The 20955-nt window shown below is 40.1% G+C and overlaps 1 protein-coding gene across 2 annotated transcripts in view; it reads left to right on the top strand.

The window, feature by feature from the left end:
- LOC133614832 (histone H4 transcription factor) overlaps positions 1-20644 on the top strand; it is a 31596-nt gene extending 10952 nt beyond the window's left edge. For both annotated transcript variants that reach the window (XM_061973127.2, XM_061973128.1), the window contains 3 exons: positions 7651-7789; positions 7867-7991; positions 19756-20644. In XM_061973127.2, coding sequence (XP_061829111.1) covers positions 7651-7789; positions 7867-7991; positions 19756-20161 — 670 coding nt within the window. In that variant the 3' untranslated portion in view covers positions 20162-20644. The remainder of the gene's footprint in view (positions 1-7650; positions 7790-7866; positions 7992-19755) is intronic.
- The last annotated feature ends 311 nt before the right edge of the window (positions 20645-20955 follow it).

The raw sequence follows: 20955 nt of genomic DNA, 5'->3' as shown, positions 1-20955 counted from the left end.
AATAGGGCAACACGGGGAGGAGGGGTTAGTGCATCTGCCTCCCAATACGAAGGTCCTGAGTAGTCCTGAGTTCAATCCCGGGCTCGGGATCTTTCTGTGTGGAGTTTGCATGTTCTCCCCGTGACTGCGTGGGTTCCCTCCGGGTAGTCCGGCTTCCTCCCACTTCCAAAGACATGCACCTGGGGATAGGTTGATTGGCAACACTAAATGTGAGTGTGAATGTTGTCTGTCTATCTGTTTTGGCCCTACGATGAGTTGGCGACTTGTCCAGGGTGTACCCCGCCTTCCGCCCGATTGTAGCTGAGATAGGCTCCAGCGCCCCCGCGACCCCGAAGGGAATAAGCGGTAGAAAATGGATGAATGGATGGATGGATTTACAATATTAACTATGAACAATGAAGCACTGAATATTAACAACATATGAACATCGCTCCTCTTTTACTTCTCAGACCAGCTCCTCGATAGTTGTGTATCGTTTACAATCAAGCAAAACACAACAAAAATGTAGCAAACAGCAAAATATTGCAAAGTGTAATAAACACCTACAATATGATATATTATCACGTACAAATCTGCTTCCGTATCTGTATCTGACACACTCGTTTCAAGCTGGCTGCTCTGAAAACAAACCCCACCCACTCTGCTTTGTTCCTGGTCTGAGCTGCTGTGACGTAGATTACCGTAATAACTCCTATAACACTCAAAAGCGCAGATTTCGACCATTGAAATACCTTCTATAGTTCAAGACTTACGGCCATTTAAAAACAGCACTGCACATCATAATGGCGGCTACTGTTTTGATGTTAAAGGTCTAAAAGAAATGTTGTAGAACGTCCAGGTTGGCTCTAACGCCAATGTCATCCAAAAAAGCAAAAAATGCTTGCTTGTGTAACCGAGGGTTTGTAATTAGATGAAGCGCAGCAGAAAAGACAGACAGTAACGAGGGAATGGAGAGGCACGTACTTTATTGACAACCGTCACTTCTCTTGTCAACACACTGGCTTCTCGTCAAGGCACCTTCTCTCTCACACACATGCACTTCCAGCTTCACAATTATAGCATGACACGTCACATCTGCTCCAACTACGACAACAAAATTAAAAAGGGCGTACATTTGTTTAAACAACTGTGTAAACTAAGGAAGAGTAAATACAGATGTAAATGATGCACTATGCAAAGTTGTTTATGGGTGTCTTACTTCTCACATTATCTATTAATATAATGTACATCTGTACCTAGTTTGCTTTATTATTGCAGAGACTTTAAAAATGTGCACTTAATTCTTACTATACTTACCAAGTTTTGAGCAAATAAATGACTGGCAGTTCAGTAAAATATATATTTTTTAAACGTTCCTGCATGACATTGTGACTATTCTTTTTCTTCTTTTCGTGTCTTTGAAGCATGTGGTTATATGACAGTTTCCCATTTCTTTACACAGTCTTTTGCATTGTCGTTGAACTCTGCAAGATCTTTTAAGCTGCACTGGTTGGGTAGCAGAGGACAGACAAGGCAGTGCTGCATCGTATGGTCCTCTTCTCCGCATTCGCAGGTGGTTGGGCCGGTTATGTAGCCCCATCTGGCCATAGCTTTTGATTGCCCTGTTCCTATTCTCAGGCGGTTTAGTGTCTTCCACTGGACCCATGGTGTTTCTGACCCGGCGTGCAGGTCTTCAGAAGGGGGGATTCCGATGTCAATAGGAGGGGGGTCTTTCTCTAGTCTGTGTCCATAGCTGGAGTCTGGTTTCTTCCCGAGATGTTGTTAGGGGCTGGACATTGCTGAGGAAGCTTCTCCTTGACTTCAGACGTTGGGCTGAGGGTTCACGTTCATAGAGGAGGTGGCGTTCATCACTGGTAGCTTTTGTGATCTCTACTCGACTGGCAACTTCCCGTCTCACATCTGCAGGGGTAATGCCAGCGAGGAGATGTAGGTTGTCCAGGTTGGTAGGCTTCAAGCAACCAGTGATCAAGCGGCAGGTGTTGTTCAGTGCTGGGTCGAGTTTCTTGGCATGGGTTGATCTTTCCCAGACAGAACATGCATACTCCCCCGAGGAATAGCACAGGGCCAAAGCAGTACATCTTAGTGTGTGTGCTGTGGCTCCCCATTTGGAATTTGTCAGTTTCCGTAAGATGTGGTTTCGGGAGCTGACTTTCAGTTTGGTGTTTTTGATGTGTTCCTTGAAGGAGAGGGTGCGGTCCAGGGTTACGCCAAGGTAGACAGGGTTGGTACAGTTCTCAAGTGGTGTTCCAGACCATTTGATGTTAAGAGGTCGGTTCGCATCCCGGTTTCTGAGATGGAACGAGCAGACTTGGGTCTTCGCAGGGTTTGCGTGTAGATGGTTTTGCTCGTAGTAGAGGAGTAGCTCATCTAGGGCTGAGGTGAGGTTTGCTTCTACCGCTTCAAACGTACTCTCTTGAGATGTTACACAAAGGTCGCCAGCCTGTTGAGGATCAGGCGCTCAAAGAGTTTATATGGGTGACATAGCAGGGAGATTGGGCGGAAACTTTTTGCATGGGATGGATCTTTACCTGGTTTGAGAAGAGCTATGATTCTGTTTTTTCCCCAGATCTTTGGGATGGTTCTTGTCAGCATGCAGTTGTTCATCAGGTCGAGGATCCATTTCCGTGTGAGAAGTCCAAAGTGTTTGATCTCTTCAGTGAAAATGTTGTCCTGGCCGATGGCTTTACTGGTCTTAAGGGTAATGATGCTGGTATTGAGCTCTTCAGGGGAGAACGGCTTAGTCAGTCCGGTGGTTTGGGAGTACTGAAGTCGGTCTACCTTTGGTCTTGGCTGTTTGGTTTTGGATTTTCCATTGAGCAGCAGCTGATGAGCAACTTGGTTGGCAGTGGTGGTATACTGTATACTGGGTTGACGGGTCATTGCTGATTTTTGTGACTATGAAATTGCATTTGTATCCAAATATTGGGGTATTTTCTTAAGCAAATTTTATTCATGCAAACAAATTATTAGCTGATTATTTACAGTTCAAGAGCGTGATTAATCACTTGACAGCCCTAATACGTATACAGTACAGGCCAAAAGTATGGACACACCTTCTCATTCAATGGGTTTTCTTTATTTCCATGACTATTTACATTGTCGATTGTAACTGAAGGCACCAAACTCTGAATGAACACATGTGGAGTTATGTACTTAACAAAAAAATAACTGAAACTCTTGGCATTCTCTCGATGAGCTTCAAGAGGTAGTCACCTGAAATACTTTCATTTCACAGGTGTGCTTGAAGCTCATCAAGAAAATTATTTATTTACTGTAAATAAAGTAATGCAGACAGTTCTAAAATTTGGCTGACTGCAGCGAGCTAACTCACTCAGAGATCTGGGGCTGTATTTATCAAGCGTCTTAGAATTACTCCTAAGAAGTCTGCTAAGAGTTGACTTATGAGTAAAGAAATTCTTCGCTGAAAGCTGCACTTAAAAGTTAGTTATCAAGCGTCTTACTCACACTTTCAGCGAAGTGTAGGACTGAATCTTAAGTGTCACACTCAGAGCTGAATTACGACATTACTATGTGCCGTAAACGGAATTTTAGGTGACGTAATTTCTGTGTCCATAGAAATGACCAATCACGGAAGGGAATCCCTTGTCTAAGAATAAAGAAATATCTTAGAAATATTTAAGTGGACAATGGGAGTGTATATTTTGACAATAAACTACAAAATAATACAAAACAAACAAACAATATTGGCAATGCATCAAAAATAAATGTTTCCTTTTCTTTCCAATTAATTTTCCTAGTGGCGAGATATCGAAGCCACTGGGAAGCCTTTAGTTCTGCTGTGAAAGCTCTGCTGCGTGATGTTGCTGATGATTATTAAATCTGTGACAAAAATAATACCCGCTCTGTCTAAACGATACCATTTGATCAGCTGCTCGTCATCAAACAAAGCCAGGACATCCTTCCGCTCCCTGAACGTTCGCGCACGTCTCTCTCGCCTCAGTGCCATCCCCCTCTGGCAACTCCTAACCAGTTAGGACACCTCTGAAGGTCTCTTAAATATCGTGGAGAGTAGGAGTGATTCTTAGACTTAAGAAAGTTGATAAATAGCTTTTATTCTTAAGTTTGAAAGTAGGACTAAATTTCGCAAATTCTCAGGACTTAAGTGTAAAATGGCACTCTAAGACGCTTGATAAATACGGCCCCTGACCAGCTCCTTTATCATAGGGCACTTATGTTATAATAAATGATAAATGGGTTGTACTTGTATAGCGCTTTTCTACCTTCAAGGTACTCAAAGCGCTTTGACACTACTTCCACATTTACCCATTCACACACACATTCACACACTGATGGAGGGAGCTGCCATGCAAGGCGCTAACCAGCACCCATCAGGAGCAAGGGTGAAGTGTCTTGCTCAGGACACAACGGACATGACGAGGTTGGTAATAGGTGGGGATTGAACCAGGGACCCTTGGGTTGCGCACGGCCACTCTCCCACTGCGCCACGCCGTCCCTACAATATTGCACTTTTGCACACATTTTAATTAATTGAATAAATGTGGGAATTAATTTAACTGTTTCTTATTGCAGATTAATATATTTTTTTTAAGTTGCATGTGATAAACGCTTATTTAGTGAAACAAAAATAAATTTAAAACTGCATCAATATACATAAATTAAAGATGCATCAATCAATTTTTAATCGAACCGTAGCTCCATTGATAAGGGAATTTTTATAAAAACTGTCAAATGATTCCCATGACTCGAAACCTTGGGAACGTTTTTTTATTGCCATCCCTTGCAATGTGTCACTTCCTGTTTGTTATGTGCTATCTTGCACAATTTCCACATTTATTTGTACCTAATTATGTACATTTTTTGTTTCTGCCATATTACTTCGGGGACGGCATGGTTCGGTTAGGAGAGCGGCCGTGCCAGCAAACTGCCATCCTAGGCATGCCCGTTGTGTCCTTGGGCAAGACACTTCACCCTTGTTCCTGATGGGTAGTGGTTAGGGCCTTGCATGGCAGCTCCCGCCATCAGTGTGCGAATGGGTGAATGTGGAAATAATGTCAAAGGACTTTTTGAGTACCTTGAAGTAGGGCTGGGCGATATATCGATATACTCGATACATCGCGGGTTTGTCTCTGTGCGATATAGAAAATGACTATATCGTGATATTCGACTATAAAGGCTCCCAAAGTTTCAATTCCTGGGAATCATTTGAGTGCGAGTGGTAATACGAGAGAAAGAAGGTGCGAATCAGGTAACAAATGGGGGGTCCATCGTCTGGCGGTGGTTTGGCTTCAAGCGGGAAGATGTCGAACACACAACCGTATTTTGTCAAGTGTGGGGCAAAAGCGTTGCTACAAAAAGTAGCAGCACTGCTAATTTGTAGCATCATTTGAAAAGTCACCCGCTAGAGAATGAAGAGTGCTTGAAACTCTGCATGTCAACATCTCCGTTTGGTGCCACACCAACAAAATGCCGAGGCAACCATTTCCACATCAACACCGTATGAAAAAATAGTCAACAACAGAAGGAGATAACGTCCACAGGAACCTACCACATAGTGAAGGACATACACTATTTGATTTCCTATTATGCAGCTCATTTTTATTTGACAGTTATTGAAATATCTTGTGTGACATCATGCACAAAAGTGCACTTTATTTGTTTTAAACTATTGTAGTGGCGTTCTGTACAAAAAGTGCACTTTAATTTAGTGTTGTTTTGATATGTCATCTTAGTGACATCATGCACAAAAGTGCACTAATAGCTTGTTTTAAAATGTCTCTGACAATCTTGCACTTTCTGTTTTGAAATGACATGAATGTTTGTGCCACTGCTTAATAACTGTTTAATAAATACACTTTTGGTCAATTGACTTAGTTGTGATTTCCCTCTCTGCATGAAAGTTTAAAATGAGCATACATTAATGCAGTATGAACAAGAATGTTTTAATGTAGACGCATAGAATCATCAAGTGTTCATTCAAGGCTAAGGCAAAATATTGAGATATATATTGTGTATCGTGACATGGCCTAAAAATATCGAGATATAAAAAAAAGGCCATATTGCCCAGCCCTACCTGGAAGGTAGAAACGCGCTATACAAGTATAACCCATTTATAATGTTAGTGTTGTTTTCATGTGATAATTACAATTTTACCTGAGGTACAAGTACAGTGGTCTTATCTACAGTAATGTTTCTTCTTCAAAGGAAATAATGTTGAATGTGTTGTTTGTGGTTTTTTTAATAAAACTTGGTTAAAAGATTTCAGTACTTTTGGAACATTTTCAGCACATTTAAAAATACCGCGACAATACTGATAACCGTGATAAGAAATTTTCATACCATGACATCCCTACTTGTTGTTCCCATTGGGTTGAGTTTTTTCTTGCCCTGATGTGGGATCGGAGCCGCGGATGTTGTTGTGGCCTGCGCAGCCCTTTGAGACATTTGTGATTAAGGGCTATACAACAAAACTTTGATTGATTGTTTGATTGATTGATACTTACCGTACATGTGTGGATTTCTACCATTGTGGCTGTCTGTCCTGGAACAATGTGTCCCTCGCTTAAAAGGTCCGACAGAAAACAATGAATCGAGCACCTGCTCATGGCAGAACATTTATACTTTTTTAAAAGTCAGATTTTCGCAATTTATTTCAGATCTTTTTTTCAGGGCTGAATGAGTAGTCTTCTTCTAGTCACCCCACTGCTGCTTAATTGTGACACATGCCTCGCTGTTGCCCCCTGTCCTGTGGGGTGGCAGGAGTACTGCATACATGATCAACCCTGGTTTTAATGGTTTCATCAAGCCTATTTGTGTGATGTTTGGTGGGCCAAATTAAAAGCTTTGGTGGACCAGATGTGGCCCGCGGGCTGCCAGTTGAACAGACCGACTCTAAGCTCACTGTTAAATGTTTTCTTTTAAAAAATGATTTTTAACCATAAGCACATTTAGACATTTATTAGCACATGAACGCACACAATACGTAAAATTGGTACCGTTGAGTACCAGTACCGTATCGGCTGAAATGTAAGCAACTGCAGAGAGCCCTGTAGTTGTTGTGTGTGTGTGGTCTACAAAAGCAAATAATTACCTGGGTCCCTAATTAGTTAAAAAACATTTCCATTAATAGTTGTGGCTGTAGGCAACCCCATTATGTTTTTTTAAATTTATTTATTACAGACTTCTGTTGCAATTGTCAGTTTTATCTGCCTCTGCTTGCACTTTAAAATGCTTTAAATTTACTTTAAATTCCCGGACGCGGCACTGCTGCTGCCCACTGCTCCCCTCACCTCCCAGGGGGTGAACAAGGGGATGGGTCAAATGCAGAGGACAAATTACACCTAGTGTGTGTGTGACAATCATTGGTACTTTAACTTTAAAATGTTGGTTGCACCGTTCAGATGTTGGTGTGAAACCCGTGCGTGTTCTACCTAATGTACTGTTGTTTGGTATGAATGCTGACTTGGCAGTTTGCACCTTACCGCTATTACAATCTTAGTTGTGCTTCAGCTGTGTTATGCAATATACTTGTTAATAAACAGCCATGTGGTCAAAGAGAACTACGTTTCCATTCCACGTTCTCATGCACTCCAAATCCTTATTAGAACGGAACAATGAAGCTATGTATATGTTTTCACATTTCTCCAATGATCTTCTTTTTTTCCCTCTCAGATTTAAGAACCAGCGTGACCTCCAGAAGCACACAGACGTCCACAACGAGGGTTCCGTGTTCCACTGCTCCGTAGAAGGCTGCGAGTATTCCTGCCAGACATTCCAAACCATGAACCGTCACTTCAAGAGGGTGCATGAGGTTTGTCAGCACGACACCACCTGCTCGTCGTGTAACAATAAACTCCCAAGATGATTTTTCGTTCATCCATCCTACAGGTTGGGGGGATGTCCAAATATAAATGTCACATTTGTGACAAGGTGTTCTCCTGGTGTTACACGCTCACTCTTCATCTACGAAAGAAGCACGAGCTCAAGTGGCCTTCAGGACATTCACGTTTCAGGTTGGTGCCTTCGCCTCTTGAAGCTCCAAGAAACCACATTTGGCTACTTTAACATGAATGTAACACACCTCACTCTCAAGGCTGGTACACACAGATTTGAAAAATCTTTGAATAAAAAATTTCTGTTACAGACCACACACTTGATTTGTATGTGTGTGGCGTGCTAATGCCAACACAGCACACACACATAACCATTCAACCACAAGGCAGACTCTAGGCCAGGCCTGGGCAATTATTTTGACTCAGGGGGCCGAATTTAAAGAAAAAAATGTGTCTGGGGGCCGGTATATCTGATTTTTAGGAACACTAATACAAACCCTCACAATAATATCTGACTGAAAGCTAAAAGCAATATGACAGACCGCCTTAAAAAAACGGAATGGAATTTAAACATTTTTTACTGAATGAGACACCCAGAATGTACGTGAAAACAAATAATGTGGGATTACAATATTAACTATGAAGGATAAAACACTAAATATTGACAACATATGAACGTCACACCTCCTCTCGATCGACATATTTTAAAATCAAGCGAAACTCAACAAAAATGCAACCAACATCGAAATATGAACGCGAAAGGTAAAAAAACCCACCTACAATCTGATATATCACCAAGCTTCAGAACTTTGTTGTAAAAATCTCCTTCCGTGTCTGTCCCTGACACCTGCATTGCAGGCTGGCCACTCTGGAAACACTGTGGAAACACACCCCACCCACACTGCTTGGTGCCTCGTCTGAGCTGCTGTGACTTAGATTACCATAGTATGCAAAAGCGCAGATTCCGACCATTGAAATGTTTTGTATAGTTCAAGACTTACGCTCATTTGAAAACATCACTGCACATCATAATGGCAGCTACAGTTTCGATTTTAAAGATCTAAAAAAATGATTTGGGAATGTCCGGCGGGCCAGATCATACTTGCCAACCTTGAGACCTCCGAATTCGGGAGATGGGGGGGGGCGTGGTTAAGAGGGGAGGAGTATATTTACAGCTAGAATTCACCAAAAGTCAAGTATTTCGAATATATATATATATATATAAGAAATACTTGACTTTCAGTGAATTCTAGCTCTCTCTCTCTCTCTCTCTCTCTCTCTCTCTCTCTCTCTCTCTCTCTCTCTCTCTCTCTCTCTCTCTCTCTCTCTCTCTCTCTCTCTCTCTCTCTCGAGAGAGAGAGAGAGAGAGAGAGAGAGAGAGAGAGAGAGAGAGAGAGAGAGAGAGAGCGAGCTAGAATTCACTGGTCTATATATATATATATATATATATATATATATATATATATATATATATATATATATATAGAGCTAGAATTCACTGAAAGTCAAGTATTTCTTATGTATATATATATATATGTATGTATAAATAAAAGAAATACTTGAATTTCAGTGTTCATTTATTTACATATATACACACACATAACACTCATCTACTCATTGTTGTACTTGAAAGTGCAATGCTTTACAGCCAGAAGCACATCTTGCTGCTTACTAAAAAAAACCCAACACTTACCTTTCACTATTTGAGTAGCCTTTGTTCTTCCATTTGCATACTGCCGAGCGATCTCTGAACCCGGGAACATATCCTTCACAGATTTGTTGAAGACATCCGCAAATGAGAACGGGATGTTGCTTCCAGCTATCAGCATAGCCATCTTTGTCTCGGCATAAGTTACACTCTCGGGTCTCCATTTAACGAGGTGGCCCATAATACTGGGCTGTGACTGGTGCTGCGCTGCCGCCACCTTGTGCTTCGCTGACCGAGTGACCGTTCATGAGTGAATATATCCGTTCGGCCACCGTGTTCAATGGAGAAGTTTGTTCTACAAAATTTACAGGCAGCATACCCCTTCCCCTTCGAACTGTCCTGGATAAACTGGAATTCTTGTTTCCATTCGTTTTGGAACTTACCAGCGAATTTCTTCATCTTACTCGTCGTCGGCGTCGCCATAGCTGTATCTTCCTCGTTCTTCTGCTTCGTCTCCTTGTTGAGTGCGCAGTTGTGCACTCTCTAAAAGCTGTAGATGTTATAACGTGATTGGGCAGGCACGCTGTTTATATCGTGGAAAAGTGGACGTGAAAACAGGCTGTCGACTCGTCACTCAGGTCCGCATGGAGCTGAAGGGGGCGTGGCCTCCAGCTCCGGCTGGAAATCGGGAGATTTTCGGGAGAATATTTGTCCCGGGAGGTTTTCGGGAGAGGCGCTGAAATTCGGGGGTCTCCTGAAAAATTCGGTAGGGTTGGCAAGTATGGGCCAGATTGAAAAGCTTAACGGGCCGCACCACCGGGTCTTAATTTGCCCAGGTCATTCAAGCCCCAAATCTCACGAGAACAAACGTGATCTCACAAAACTGAGGAAGAACTATAACAAGCAACCATCGGACAAACAGGCAATATAAGTGAGGACAGACTGACGGCGGTTTTGGGAATTCTTTTGAAAGAAAAAATCCAAACTGAAAAAAATCATGGAGACTGTGTGAACATGGACTTTATTAGGGTTTCCGTGGGTCATTAAAAAGCATTAAAAGTCATTAACTGGACGTTGTGAAAATTCAGGCCTTAAATGGCTTTAAAAACATTAAATCAAATGCCCAGAGGCGTTAAAACGTTTCATGCAATTGCAATAGGCAACAAAAAAAAGACAACAAAACAAACCACCCGACCCAGTTTTTCCAATTGGGGACAAAAATTGCACTTCAAGATGTTTTATAATTATTGAAAAAATAAATATTGAGAGTCTATTTTATTTAGATGTTTGTTCACGTATTTAGGCTAAGTAATTTCTTCTGTTATTATTTTTTATTAGCTTGTGCACTGCAAAAACTGAAATCTCAGTAAGATTAAATATCTCAAATAAGGGTGATATTTGCTTATTTTCTGTCTGATAAGATAATTCTTCTCACTAAGCAGATTTTATGTTAGTGTTTTACTTGTTTTAAGGGTTTTGGTCCTAAATTATCTCAGTAAGATATTACAGCTTGTAGCTGAGATTTTATGACCTATGTTGAGTAAAGCATGCTTGAAACGAGAGTATCAACTCATGCAAAGCTGTGTCATCAACACTCACAAGTATAAAACTACTTTTTTAAAGTAATAATTTTTTACTTCAAGCATGAAAAAAAAAATCATGATTATGAGTGCCATAATGTCAAGCATTATGGCATTTGACATAATGCTAATGCCATTATGTCAAGATAATGGCACTAGCATTTACTTAATTTAAGAATATTTTTCAACATATTAAGCAAAAAGGTCTCTTTTTTTTCTACCAAGAAAAGTGCACTTGTTATTAGTGAAAATATACTTATTTTAAGGTATTTTTGGGTTCATTGAGGTTAGCTAATTTTACTTGTTTTGGAAAGTCTTGACAAGCCGAATTTTCTTGTTCTATTGGCAGATAATTTTGCTTAGTTCAAATAAAATAGCCCTCATTTTTGTATTTTTTTTTCTTGTTTTTGAACACTGACTTTTTGCAGTGTGTGTGTTCTCTCCTGAACAAAACACAGACGTTGTGTTGTGTGTTTACCTTCCACAAGACGCTGTAATCGCTGGCTCTCCAGTGTTAAACCTTCACTTCCCATACTTGTCTTCGTTCTGGGTTGTGGGAAAAGCGATGTAACAGTTTTCCACAATTCTTGCAAGTGAAAACCATGCTGCACAACCGGGCATTTCTACACGAGGAAGCACCACAAACACATAGGATCAGATAATTTTTTTAGCGGTCATTGCGCCCTGTAGTCACGTGAGTGCCTTGTGACCAATCATTAAAGAGATTGCCTAAACCGAATTGGCGTTATTCTCTTTATGTCAACACGAGGAGTTTTGTCAGTCCAGACACATTTTGGAACAAATTACCGGGAAAAAAATCTACTCCTCACACAATCTTAGAAGACGTAAGATAATTGGGCATTTGCAGTCTTTGGTCAGAAAGTGGTAAAATTGTGACACAAAAATTTTTTTTTGTGTGTACCCAGCTTAAACAGAGGTATTTCTAGCAGTTAAAAAAAAAAAGTTAATCGTGATTAATCACATTTTGTCCGTAGTTAACTTGTAAATAATTATGATTAATCACATAATCACACATCCCTGTCCTATTTTTCAAATTAAAAAGATGGTTTGACGAAAACAGACTATCTTTGAATCTCAGTAAAACTTAAATAATGCTATTCGGTAACTGTAGTGAAGTGAAGTGAAGTATATATATACATATATATATACATATATATATGTATATATATATGTATATATATATACATATATATATACATATATATATGTATATATATATACATATATATATGTATATATATATATATGTATATATATATACATATATATATGTATATATATAGCGCTTTTTCTCTAGTGACTCAAAGCGCTTTACATAGTGAAACCCAATATCTAAGGTACAGTTAAACCAGTGTCTTGCCCAAGGACACAACGGCAGTGACTAGGATGGCAGAAGCGGGGATCGAACCTGGAACCCTCAAGTTGCTGGCGCGGCCACTCTACCAACCGAGCTCTACCGCCCCGTAGAACAGTAGAAGGAAAAGTCAAATACAAATACAAATAGAGGGAGTAGATATTGAATGGGTAAAAGAAAACATATTTTTGGCTGTAGTAATAGATGATAAAATGAACTGCAAATCTCATGTAAAAAATATACAACATAAAGTAGCAAGAAACACGTCAATAATGAATAAAGCCAATATATTCTGGACCACAAATCACTTCATATTCTTTACTGTTCACTAGTGTTACTATATCTGAGTTATTGTGCAGAAATATAGTGCTTCATTCACTAACAGTGTTACAAAAAAGATCAGTTAGAATAATACATAATGTTGGATATAGAGAACATACAAAGCGTATTTATTGAATCAAAAATATTGAAATTCAACGACTTTGTGCATTTGCAAACAGCTAACATTATGTACAAAGCAAACTATAACCTGCTACCCAAGAATGTACAACAATTCTTCTCAAACAAAAGAGGAGAAATATAACCTTAGAGAAAAATCTAATTTAAAACATGTGTATGCGCGTACAACACTTAAAACTTTTTGCATATCTGTATGTGGAATTAAATTATGGAATGGATTAAGCAAATAAATCAAACAAAGCACCAATATGATTCAGTTTAAGAGACTGTTCAAACTACAAGTGTTCACAAAGTACCAGAGCTGAAATGATTCTTCGAGTAATTCGATTACAAAATATATTCGCTGCCAAGAGGCGTCGTTAATTTTTTTTATGGCATTTTGCCTCGTATAATAATTAGTAGTCAAAAGCTCAAGTTTTGCACGGATTGTTTGGGTGTTGCACAGCGTGTTTACGTCACAGACCATACACCCCCTGCACTGCACAACACCGCTCTTTTAAATACGCTTGAGTTTAGAAAACTTTTTCACCGACATATCTCGCAATGGCAGACGCCGCAGAAAGCAGTGGATAGCAAAATGAGGGAATTAAGAAGCGACGAAAGATATCCGGGTTATTTAAGTCATGCAACCACATGCTACTTGGATAGCTTGCACTTGCACCCACTATAGTCTCTGTAGAATGTAAGAGTGCCAAGTCCTTGTGCACAGTGGTAGCACTTGTGTGCCACTTGTGTGCCAAGTTCCTGTCAGCCACATTGGTTCTGAATATGAAGTTGCACATTTCAAATGCAGTATTAAAGGCACTACCTAATCCACTTTTTATGTTTGATATAATGAAAACTGTATATATTTTTATTTTAACTTTCTCAGTGAATATTCATTTTGAACTAATTTTATATATATTTGTTTTCATCTCAAACATGTTATGATGGCAAAATGAACATTGATTACAATTTTGCATGCAAAGAATTCAGTGAACTGTATTGCATTCTTAAAATTTAAAACTGTTGTCATTATTAAGTGGTTTGTCTTTTTATATTGTTTATGTATTGTTGGCAGGTTGAAAACAGCTTTGCGTGAAGAAACCAACGTTTAAACGGCACCGTATAATAATCATCAAAAACGCACGAGAGACAAGAACTTCGTTTGTACGGTCACACCACACAGCACATAGGGCTGTGAGCGCACCTGTTTTTATTAGCACATACAAATTGGCACAATCAACCACGGACGCATTTTAGCTGTGCGTGTCAGCCTTCAATAATGAAATCAGGCGTTTAGGAAATAAAAGACAATTAGGTCAAACGCGAAAATTGAGGGCACATCTTAACATGAATAATTAAACCTTAATTAAGCAAAAATATGATTTATTCGATTACTCGGTTAACCAATCGGGATATTTGATGGAATACTCGATTACTAAAATATTCGATACAAAGTACACAGAACAATAATTATGATGAACATCTTGAACCCTTTTTTTTCTTTTGAGATATAGATTATTTATGTACTTAATATTTGTTTACTTACTATGGTATATTATTTATTTGTTATTTATTTATTGACTGTTCTGTTACAAACAGAGAATAAGGAAATGGGTTAAAATTGCTATGGTATGAAAAGGGGGTAGGATTAAATAAGCTCAGCTTCTTTCTACTCCTTTTCGGATGTGCAGTAATGAAACAACTGGAAATATGTGATGCGTTACATTGTATCGTATGCATGTTCGAAAAAAACTGAACTGAACTGAACATATGTTTTTTATCTTTAATAAGTACCGGTACCTTAGATCCTTTTTAGTACTGTCAACATGGATCATTTATTTGCTTTATTTAGGCTTTTTAAACAGCTCAACATAAAGTGGACACACACACTTTTATAGACACACTATCTCTCACACTTGTGACACAGGCCCAGTTTGAAATCAAACATACTATAAATGACAGAGAAAATTCGGCGGGTTGCCTCCTCACTCCTCATGACAGTGAGGCCCCTCGTTTTCCACAGCATTGATCGACCGAAATATTGGAGCCGTTGATGCCCATTTGGCAATCTCTGTGAAAAGTTTGTTGTCGTCATTCATTGTGGGCAGCTAGCTGCTGGCATTTGAGACACAAATTGCTCCGGTGATGACTCGGCCCGCGGCAGTGGATGCAGATGGCTTTGGTCTTGTCGGGAGGGCCACCTGCAGGGCTTTGAGAGTAGCCTTGTTTTTCAGTGTGCCCTTTTCTCCTGTGTGTTGTGGCAGTGGTGCATTTTCCTCAATACGGTGTGGGCACACATGAAAAAAATAGTGCCGTTAATTGTGTGAATGCTCTAAAGCAGGGGTCCCAGACACGCGGCCCGCGGGCCAATTGCGGCCCGCGAGACGTTATTTTGCGGGCCGCACTAACATTACATTTTCATATTAAGGTGCGGCGCAAGTTTTATATGAATGGCGCTTGACAGCGTCAAACTTGCCAACCCTCCCGCTTTTTCCGGGAGACTCACAAATTTCAGGGCAGCCATTCTCTCGAATGTCTTCATCCAAACAACAATATTAAGGGCGTGCCGTGATCGCACTGCCTTTAGCGCCCTCTACAACCTGTACAAACAGCGTGCCAGCCCAGTCACATGTTGTATGAGGCTTCTGCAGACACACGTAAGTGACTGCAAGGCATACTTGGTCAACAGCCATACAGGTCACACTGAGGGTGGCCGTATAAACAAGTTTAACACTGTTACAAATATGCGCCACACTGTGAACCCACACCAAACAAGAATGACAAACACATTTCGGGAGAACATCCGCACCGTAACACAACATAAACACAACAGAACAAATCCCATGCAGCCCTAACTATTCCGGGGTTTGGTGGTAGCAAGGGTGTATATTGCAGCCCGGAAGAGTTAGTGCTGCAAGGTGTTCTGGGTATTTGTTCTGTTGTGTTTATATTGTGTTACGGTGCGGATGTTCTCCCGAAATGTGTTTGTCATTCTTGTTTGATATGGGTTCATAGTGTGGCGCATATTTGTAACAGTGTTACAGTTGTTTATACGGCCACCCTCAGTGTGACCTGTATGGCTGTTGACCAAGTATGTCTTACGTGTGTCTGCAGAAGCCGCATACAACATGTGACTGGGCCGGCACGCTGTTTGTATGGTGAAAAAGCGGATGCGACGACAGGTTGTAGAGGACGTTAAAGGCAGTGCTTTCACGGCACGCCCTTAATAATGTTGTCCGGGTGAAAATCGGTAGAAATTCAGGACAATGTTTGCCCCGGGAGATTTTCGGGAGGGGCACTGAAATTCGGGAGTCTCCCGGAAAAATCGGGAGGGTTGGCAAGTATGTTGCTAGGGCGGGATAGCCATTCAAAAAAGGTGAATTCATTAAAAAGTGCATGTTAGATTTTTTAATGAAATCTTTTCTTGCGGCCCAGTTTCCGCATCCAGTGGCCCCCAGGTAAATTGGGTTTGAGACCCCTGCTCTAAAGCATTCACACACATGATTTACTTCACCAAAATTCATCTATTTATTCGTATTCTTATTATTATTATTCTCCAAAATTTGGCGCGTTCTACCTTCCACATTTTTCACCTGATTCAAACCGTTCCAACTTCAAACTGTTCAGCCTATTCGGGAATCGCGGGCTTTCCCTTGACAACTTCTAAAAATTCCCAAATTTCCCAGAATTCCAGGTTTTTCCATGACATTTTTCCCATTCAAAATGAAATGGCCATTTTTCAAACTTCCACCATTTCCACATGTTTTAACCTATTCAAACCATTCCACCTTCAACATATTCCACCATTCTGGAAATTCAAACTTCCCTTTTTCCAAGTTAAAAAAATTTCCAGGATTTTCCAGAATTCCTGCTTTTCCAAAGCCCTATTTCCACCCTTTTTTCTGGCGACTCCTCCTTCCACATTTTTCAACGCATTTCAACATTTCCACCGTCAAAACATTCCTTTTTATCAGGACAAAAAACTAAGTTGTTTTTTGAACAGGAACAATTCCTGGTTTTCCCGAAATTCCAGGATTCCTTAATACCATTTCTCAATTCAACATGTTACTACTCAACATTTCTCCACCGATTTGAAAAATTTAAACACCAACCACTTTAACTAAGGCTGAAACGACGCGTTGACGTAGTGGACGTCATCGATTACGTAAATACGTTGACGCCGTTTTTGTGCGTCGACGCGTCGCATACCGTATTTCCTTGAATAGCCTCCGGGGCGCTAATTAATTTTAAACCTCTTCTCACTCCTGCGCTTACCAAAAGGCGTGGGGTAAATTTAGGCCTGCGTTTATAAATTTGAGTGATGTAAGGATACCATCATGAAAAGCACATTTAATAAAAAAAACGTTATTATGGTCTTACCTTTACTTATAAATGAGTATTCTGATCAAAAGCATTGATAACTTGTTTATAGAAGTTTTCCTTATCTTTCTTCAGTTTTAAAAGTCTCTCTGTCTCGATGGAGATATTCCTTTAAGTATTACCTCCTGCTTCGATTGAAAGTCCAGTTTAGAAAACTGTTTTATTTTAGATATGTAATCCTCCATGTTAAAAGTGCAAGCAAACGATCGCTGCTCACTCTTGTGGCTTGTTGTCTTCTTCTGCAGCACCGGTCTTCTGCAGTGTCTTCTGCAGTACCGGTAGTCGCAAGAAAGATCACTAGCGCCCTCTACCAGCAGGAGGCGGGAGTCATTTAATGACTCATATTTGACACACGCAGCTACGGTATATTAATAAAACATAGCTGCTTACTGTTTTTTTTGGCATATTCAATAGCTTGGACCTTAAATCCTACTGAATAGCTCTTAATCTTCTTCCCTTTATGCGATTTCAAATGATTGAAATCAGCCTCCTCCATTTTGAAAATGATGACTCGTGACGTGAGGAGTTTGACCCGGCGGAAGTTCTAGGCATATGCTAATTATTTTGCGAAACGAGTTTGACCCGGCGAAAATTCTAGACATGCGCTAATAAAAATAATATTTTGCGAAACGAGTTTGAACCGGCGTTTATCCTGAGCCGGCGGTAATGCTAAGCATGCGCTAATTATTTTGCGAAACGAGTTTGACCCGGCAGTAATTCGAGGCATGCGAATACTACATACACGGTGCCAATTCAAGGAAATACGCACTTTTTTGTATTGGATGTTTATCTTTATTTTTGCACATTTTAAAGCAAAATAAGCAATACTTTTACTTTTGAAATGCTTATACTATTGCAGAATATTAAGATTTGCACTGGATGTTTACTTTTATATTTGCACATTAAAAAGCAAATAAGCTACTTTTAATTTTGTTAAATGTTAAAAGTTTTAAATGTTTACATTGTTACGGAATATTTTGTCATGTTGTTGTCAATGTTGACTGAGTGGCCATAGTTTTTTTTTTGTAAATAAAAGCCATGCCTTTTGAAAAAACTGGCTTACATTTATTTTTTCATCTTCATTTTAAATAAAAAAAAAAATCGGTAAAAGGAAAAATAATCTATAGATTAATCGAAAAAATAATCTATAGATTAACCGATTAATTGAAAAAATAATCGATAGATTAATCGATAGAAAAATAATCTTTAGCTTCAGCCTTAACTTTAACTCCATCCATCCATCCATTTTCTACGGCTTGTCCCGTTCGGGGTCACAGGGGTGCTGGAGCCTATCTCAGCTGCATTCGGGCGAAAGGCAGGGTACACCCTGGACAAGTCGCCCCCTCATCGCAGGGCCAACGCAGATAGACAGACAACATTCACACTCACATTCACACACTAGGGCCCATTTAGTGTTGCCAATCAACCTATCCCCAGGTGCATGTCTTTGGAGGTGGGAGGAAGCCAGAGTACCCGGAGGGAACCCACGCAGTCACACATGCAAACTCCACACAGAAAGATCCAGAGCGCAGGATCGAACCCAGGACCTTCGTATTGTGAGGCAGAGGCAGTAACCCCTCCCCCACTGTGCTGCCCACTTTAACTCATTCAGACTCATTCAAGTGTTATACCATTTTCAAAAAATTCCCACTTTTCCCGAAATTCCCAATTTTTTCGGAAATTCCCATTGAAATCAATGGGACATTCTTCAAAGTTCCACAACTTCCACGTTTTTCATCTCATTCAAACGGTTCCAACTTCAAAATATTCAGCCTGTTCAGGAATTGTGTGCTCTACTTCAACAATTCTAAAAAAAATTCCCGGATTTCCCATAATTCCTTTTTTTTTTGCATTTTCCCCATTCAAAATTAATTGGCCAAACTTCCACAATTGCCACATTCTTCAACCCATTCAAACCATTCCACCTTCAACACATTCCACCATTCTGGAAATTCAAACTACCCTTTTTCCAAGTTCAAAAAAATTCCTGATTTTCCCGAAATTCCCTATTACCATTTACTACTTCAACATTTCTTGCCCGATTTAAACAATTCCAACACCAACAAATTCAGGACATGCATGCTCCTAACAATTTTCAAAACAATCCCGCTTTTCCCAAAATTCCTAAATTTCCAGGAAGTTCCCATTGAAATTAATGGGACATTTTTCCAAGTTGCACAATTCCCACATTTTTCAACCTATTCAAACCATTCCAACATCAACACATTCCACTCATCCTGGACATTCAAACTAACACTTTCCCAAGTTCCAGACCTAACTCCGGTTTCCCTAGAAATTCAAACTCTTCAACATTCAAACCATTCCAACATTCAAACTATTCTTACATTCATACTACATTCTGTCAACATTTCACTTCAACTTCAGCATTGGAACATTCACACGCAATTCCTTCAGGAATTGCATCTTCTAGTTAACGTTAATGTTGTCAGCCTTGTAGTATTTTTGTAAGGTGGTTAGCTGAATTTCAAATACGTGATTCAAGTGTTCTTTGCTCAGATACAGGAAGGATGTAGACGGCTTCTTGAAACTAAACATGGTGCGCGTGGAGACGGTGGAAGTGAGCAAAGAGATCATGAAGAACATGGCCAAGAAACCTCCCAGCCTTCGGAAGAGTCCGAGAACCCGCAGCGAGAGAGCCGCTGCTACGCCCGACAGGGGGCATGCCTCTCCGCCGTCATCTTCCTCCGCTTCATCCTCCGCTTCGCCATGCTCCTCAGAACAGTCGGCAAGCCCGCACGGCGGTGGCGGCGACTCACCCGTCTACTGCATCATGAGCACCATTCCTCACATCGAGGACGAAGCTGGCGGGCCCGCACAGGAGGACTGTGAGGCCGGGGGGACATCTGGAGCCGTGCAGGCGCTGACGGCGGTGGCGAGAGGTCTGGGCATGGACGTGGTCTGACTCCTAACAGTAGGCTTACATCTTACATCTTTTTTTAATAAAACAAAGCTGCTGCTTTACAGTTAGCAGTGACTCCTTTGTACAATATAATATAAAACAACATTTTAAAATGTTCTTTTTTTAATAGATGTCACATTTTATCATCTGGATTATATTTGATAATTTATTGATTTAGATAGCTGTCAAACCCAGCACATTTTGGAAATTAAATTATATTTACAGATGTTTTTATGACATGTTCATCAGTTACTGTAGTAACTTGGTAGTGTAGCTTGATTTTCATGGGACTTTAAATTTGGAATGATGGTGTCCCAATTCAAACTCATTACAAATCCAGATGTATGTACTATACATTAAAAATGTACACAGGAAGATATGTGCACAATTGCAAAATCAATAGGCTTGTTTTGACAAGTCACTGCACACAAAAAATCGTTGCGATTCGGATTCACCTGGATTTTAAATCGACTCATAATTTTACATACAATACAGGCCAAACACATTCAATGTGTTTTCTTTATTTTCATGACTATTTACATTGTCGATTGTCACTGAAGGCATCAAAACTATGAATGAACACGTGGAGTTATGTACCATCACAAAAAAAGGTGAAATAACCGAAAACATGTTTTATATTCTAGTTTCTTCAAAATAGCCACCCTTTGCTCTGATTACTGCTTTGCACACTCTTGGCATTCTCTCGATGAGCTTCAAGCACACCTGTGAAGTGAAAACCATTTCAGGCGACTACCTCTTGAGGCTCAGTTATTTCACCTTTTTTTGTTAAGTGCATA

This window comes from Nerophis lumbriciformis, linkage group LG17 (assembly GCF_033978685.3).
Source record: "Nerophis lumbriciformis linkage group LG17, RoL_Nlum_v2.1, whole genome shotgun sequence".
Classification (NCBI taxonomy): Eukaryota; Metazoa; Chordata; class Actinopteri; order Syngnathiformes; family Syngnathidae; genus Nerophis; species Nerophis lumbriciformis.
This window is presented reverse-complemented; position numbering and strand designations above follow the sequence as displayed.